This window comes from Eulemur rufifrons, chromosome 8 (genome assembly GCF_041146395.1).
Source record: "Eulemur rufifrons isolate Redbay chromosome 8, OSU_ERuf_1, whole genome shotgun sequence".
NCBI classification, from domain to species: Eukaryota; Metazoa; Chordata; class Mammalia; order Primates; family Lemuridae; genus Eulemur; species Eulemur rufifrons.
In genome coordinates this window covers 16,467,235-16,471,873 of record NC_090990.1, presented here as the reverse complement: position 1 = coordinate 16,471,873, position 4,639 = coordinate 16,467,235, and the positions used below count along the sequence as shown (strand labels likewise).

The window sequence follows — 4,639 nt, the reverse complement described above, 5'->3', positions numbered from 1 at the left end:
CACATCTCGATTATTCCCACAACCAACCACCTGGCATGCAGGACCAGGGTTATTATCTTGATTTCCAGTTGGGGAAACTGAGGCCCAGAGAAGGCAGTAACTCCTGGGAGTCATGAGGGAGGACAGGAAGTGCCAGAGCTGGAACTTGAGCTTAAACGTTGAAGGCTCTTCCACTGGCCTGGAGCAACCGGGCTTCCCTCTGAATTCCCAGTCAGTGAAATGTGCTTGGGGATGCGCCCAACCCCCCAACCTCTCATTCCATCCTCAGCCAACTCCTTCCAATCTCCCAGCCCCATCTGAGATTTTATCTAAGGCTGCTCTGCCTGGCTCTGGGTCTACTTCGGTTGTGGATTCTGCTTCCTGCCACCTCCCTTGCTTGGGACCCAGGGCAGGTCTCGGTGGGGTCCTTCCTGCCACTCCCCACTGGTCCCTGGGACCCAGGCCTTGGCCCCAGCAGGCTACCTGGACGTAGGGCAGCCTGAGCCAAGTTACAGAAGGGATGGTCCTGAGGTCTCAAAAGGGTCACATGAGACACTCCCAGTTAACCCCACAGAGCTGGTGCAAAGCCACTTTGCATCGTTGTCTCATTTGCTCCTGTGACCTGTACAGAAAATGCCTTTTCCCAGGGCATCAGGCGGGCAGGCTTCAGGGTGAAGGCTCCCCTTCCTGGCCTTCCATTCGCTCATTCATTCAAATATTTACTGCGTGTTTGCTCCATGTCAGAGGCGTGCTGGGCTTTGAGAACACGAGGGTGATTAAAACACTGTGACAGCTCACAGTCAGGCGGAGAAGGCAATGCTGCCCTGGCGTAGTCTCATCACAGGGGTGTGTCCGAGGTTGGACCCTGACGACCACCGTGAAGAGCCCCCAGAGGGCATAAGCCCAATCTTCACCTGCAGCCGCTGTCCAGAGCCATCTGATGTGTAAGCTGAGGCTCCTCGCAGCACCCGGCCCTGTCCTTCCAGGCTGGGGCTGGCGGTGGTGACGCGTGGCTGACCCCCCCCCCCCCGAGAATTGGGCAGACTCCACCTGTGTGGGGCGTGGTGACCAGAGAGCCTGCCGGCCACCAGGAAGTGTAGGCTCATCTGCTTTCTGGGCCTTAATGATCAAGACAAGCTGCTTCTCAGAAAAAAACGCCCCTAAAGAAGATGTTCAAAAAGCTAAATCACTGTGCTTCGGTGATTCTGAGAGGTATGCTTTGCACACTTTAATGTCTCTGAAATCAGGGTGTGTCTTACAATAACTGCTGGCCGGGGGCCCGCTCGAGGGAGGTGTCATTGCCTGCTCATGCCGAACGTCGGATCTCCTGTGGGACTCTGTGGCTTGGAAGAAAGTCCCGGAGACAATAGAGGAGTATTCTTTTAACCTCTAGGAACCAAGCAGTTGTGGGCACAGGGTGGAGAAAGGTGGTCAGCCAGACGTGTTTAGCAGCATTCCTCACGTGGGAGCCGAAGGTGGGCCGCACTGCATGGTGGCACAGCCAGCGCGAGAGCCCGACGCCGGTGGCTCGTAGCCATCTGCGGATTCCTGTAAGAAAGGCCGCATCAAGCCGAGCTTCCCTCGGTGGGAGGGTTGGGAGGCCACAGAGGAACCTTCCGGGGAGCTGGACTCTCTCCCGGTCCGGGTGGCAGGTCACTCAGTGGTGTGCTGGGACGCCAGGTCGCTGAGGCGGGGGGCGGGGAACCCCTGAAATGTAGCACTTGCCAATTTCCATGCCGTACATACTCCTATTACCGCTGGGTTTTTTTTTGGTTTTTTTTCCCCAAACAAAAGGTCTCTCATATTTATTACTGAACCAGCTTATTAGTGCAGAGCATATGAACAAAGAGAAAAATCATTTTCCCAATGAAATGTGTCTGACTGTCCGGATAGCAGTGACATTTTCAGCAGTGACATTTTCTGACATGGTGAGACGATAGTGACCTTGATGGAGCATAAATATGTCATCGTCTCACGTGCAGTTCCTCATAGACCCAGCTTGGCTCTTCTCCAATGTCTCCTCTTGCAGTTGTACCTGATTTTATTGCCAGTTTTCATCCAAATCCACTGGGGAATGGGACGATTTGGCTTTTGTTTCTTGGCCAGAAATTGCTTGATTCTGAAAGTCTTGTGAGAAGACATGGCGAGAAACAGAGTGAACCACACACACCAAGATGGCAGAGGCAGGGAGAAAAGCGGGTTACCGTTGATTTTAAGTGGCCAATAGTTTAAAAACTGGTTTGCAAAATTTCTGAATATTTAACAATCCTAATGGGAGCCAGCTCCAGCCTACCATCGACTATGGATGAGTATTTACGTGGATAAAAATTCATCAAGAATACTTACCATAGGTAAGCTTTACCTCAATAAAATATCTTTAAAGAGAGAGAGAGAGATCTTCATCGCCGGCACTCGCCGGCACAGAGGACAAGGCTGTGTGGAAAAGCGTGGCTTCGGCTATTCTGAGTCAGTCGGGTTTTGAATGTGAAGAAGTTTATTTTTATATAAATTTCATTTCCTATAAATTGATTTTCATGTAAATTTTCCTTTCATGTCCAGACAAGCATGCATATAAATATAAAAGAGCTCTTTTAATAAGTACAAAATAAAAAATTCTTTTTTTTTTTTTTTTGAGACAGAGTCTCACTCTGTTGCCCCGGGCTAGAGTGCCATGGCGTCAGCCTAGCTCATGGCAACCTCAAACTCCTGGGCTCAAGCAATCCTGCCTCATCCTCCCGAGTAGCTGGGACTACAGGCATGCGCCACCATACCCAGCTAATTTCTTTCCATATGTATATTTTTAGCTGTCCAGATCATTTCTTTCTGTTTTTAGTAGAGACGGGGGTCTCACTCTTGCTCAGGCTGGTCTCGAACTCCTGACCTCGAGCGATCCTCCTGCCTTGGCCTCCCAGAGTGCTAGGATTACAGGCGTGAGCCACCACATCAGGCCCAAAATAAAAAATTCTAAGTGCTAAGAAAGTATCGTGTCCTAGTTCAGTTGACAACGTTTGTATTTCCCAGGGTCTGTAAAATAGTGGTGCATCTATAGTCAGTGATGTCAGAGATTTGTTGAAATATCGTAATATAAATTTTTAAGTTTTATGGGTGTTCTCAAGAGTTGGTCAGGACACTGAACCAGGAACCAAGACTGAGAGATGAGTTCTAGGTCTGGACTTGCCACTGTGTGACCTTGACCTCTGTACCTCGGTTGTCCTCTCTGAGTTTCGGTTTCCCTACTTCCGAAATAGAGATAATAGTAGTATCCACCTCACTGGGGCTGCTGTGAAGACTAGGTGAGACCCTGTGTGCAGAGCGGTTTATCGCTGTGCTTTCTCGAGGCAGGCTGGGGACTCCAAAAAGGCAGCTCACTTCCACATGTGGAAACATCTGCCAATCTGCGGTCAGACCTGCTCTCCCAGCCCGGCCTCTCGGTCATTGCAGAATGGAGAAGTGGCTGTGGGAATGGCTGCCTTGTCTGCAAGGGGCTGACGCAGGGCCTTGGATGGAGGGTGGGGACCAAAGTACCAGACGCGGAACCGGAACCATCCCAGGGAGGCATCTCACGCAATCCCACCCTGCTGCCAGCCATACTGTGGCAAGACCGTGTGGCCCCGTGGCCAGGAATGTGGCCTTCACAGCCAGAAGAGATTGGGTTCAAACCCTAGCTCTGCCCCACTAGCCAAGTGGCCTTGGCCACTCTCCTCTCTGAACCTCAGATTCCCCAGCTGAGAAACGGAGACAATCATACCTGCTTCCGGGGCTGTGAGAATGAAATTAGATCATGCACGCCAAGCACTCCGTAGACCTGGCACACAGGTCAGCGGACGACTCTTGAACTTGGTGCCTGCACTGGGAAGGCAAAGTCAAGTTCGCCAAGCTCTGTACCCCTAATGCGTTACGTGGAACAAGCAGGGAAATTCACAACGAACATAACGTTAACTACATTGTGCTAAATGGAGCAGGAAGCAGATGCTATGGAAGGACACAGGGTACTGTCGCTGAGCATGGGGGTGTGGGACAGTCTCCTGGGAGAGCCGGGTCTTGGCAGGTCGGGGTGGAAAGGGCCTTCCTGGCAGACGTGGCTGCAGGAAGCAACACGCAAAGGGCTCCTGCTCCGAAGACAAACCCCTCGTCTTCAGGTTGGGAGTCACAGGAAACCAATATTTCTTCCTTATTCTGAGCCGAACCCTCATACTCAGCTGGCAGCAAAATGGGTTGTCGTTGCCACCTCTAGTGTGAGAGAGTGAGCTCCCCGGCACCCAGAGCGTTTCAACACAAATAGTCACGGGGCCGATCCTGGTCCTCTAACCGCAAATAAGTTCTCTCTGTGTTGCGGAGCTGACGCCTGCCGGCTGCGTTTCCCAAGCTCTCTTGCTGGCCAGTTTCCAGCAGGTTCTGCCAGGGCTGGTTGCTGGAGGACGTTGGAGGTGAGGAGGCTTGAAGAGAGAAGCTGGAGTGCTCCCTACCAGCTGGCCACTTTGGCGACCTCAGCAGCAGCCGTGTCTCCTCTGTGCTCCAGCTCCCCCCAGTCATCCTGCGGCTGGCCCCGCACAGCCCCAGATCCCGGGCTCTGCCATCCTCGCTGCCTCCCCAGCCCCTCCGTCCCCCCCGGGGCGGTGACAGTTTCCCGTAGTGGCTAATCTCTGGGCCAACTCAACAT

General features: G+C 52.5%; 1 protein-coding gene across 1 annotated transcript; it reads right to left on the bottom strand.

The window, feature by feature from the left end:
- Positions 1–1,965: 1,965 nt before the first annotated feature.
- On the bottom strand, positions 1,966–2,121 carry LOC138389240 (large ribosomal subunit protein eL39-like). The gene has a single exon (XM_069477468.1). The coding sequence runs from the start codon at positions 2,119–2,121 to the stop codon at positions 1,966–1,968; it is 156 nt and encodes a 51-aa protein (XP_069333569.1).
- Positions 2,122–4,639: the final 2,518 nt, after the last annotated feature.

Coding starts and splice junctions, on each gene's coding strand:
- LOC138389240 (XM_069477468.1), bottom strand. CDS start 2,121: ATGTCTTCTCACAAGACTTTCAGAATCAAGCAATTTCTGGCCAAGAAA.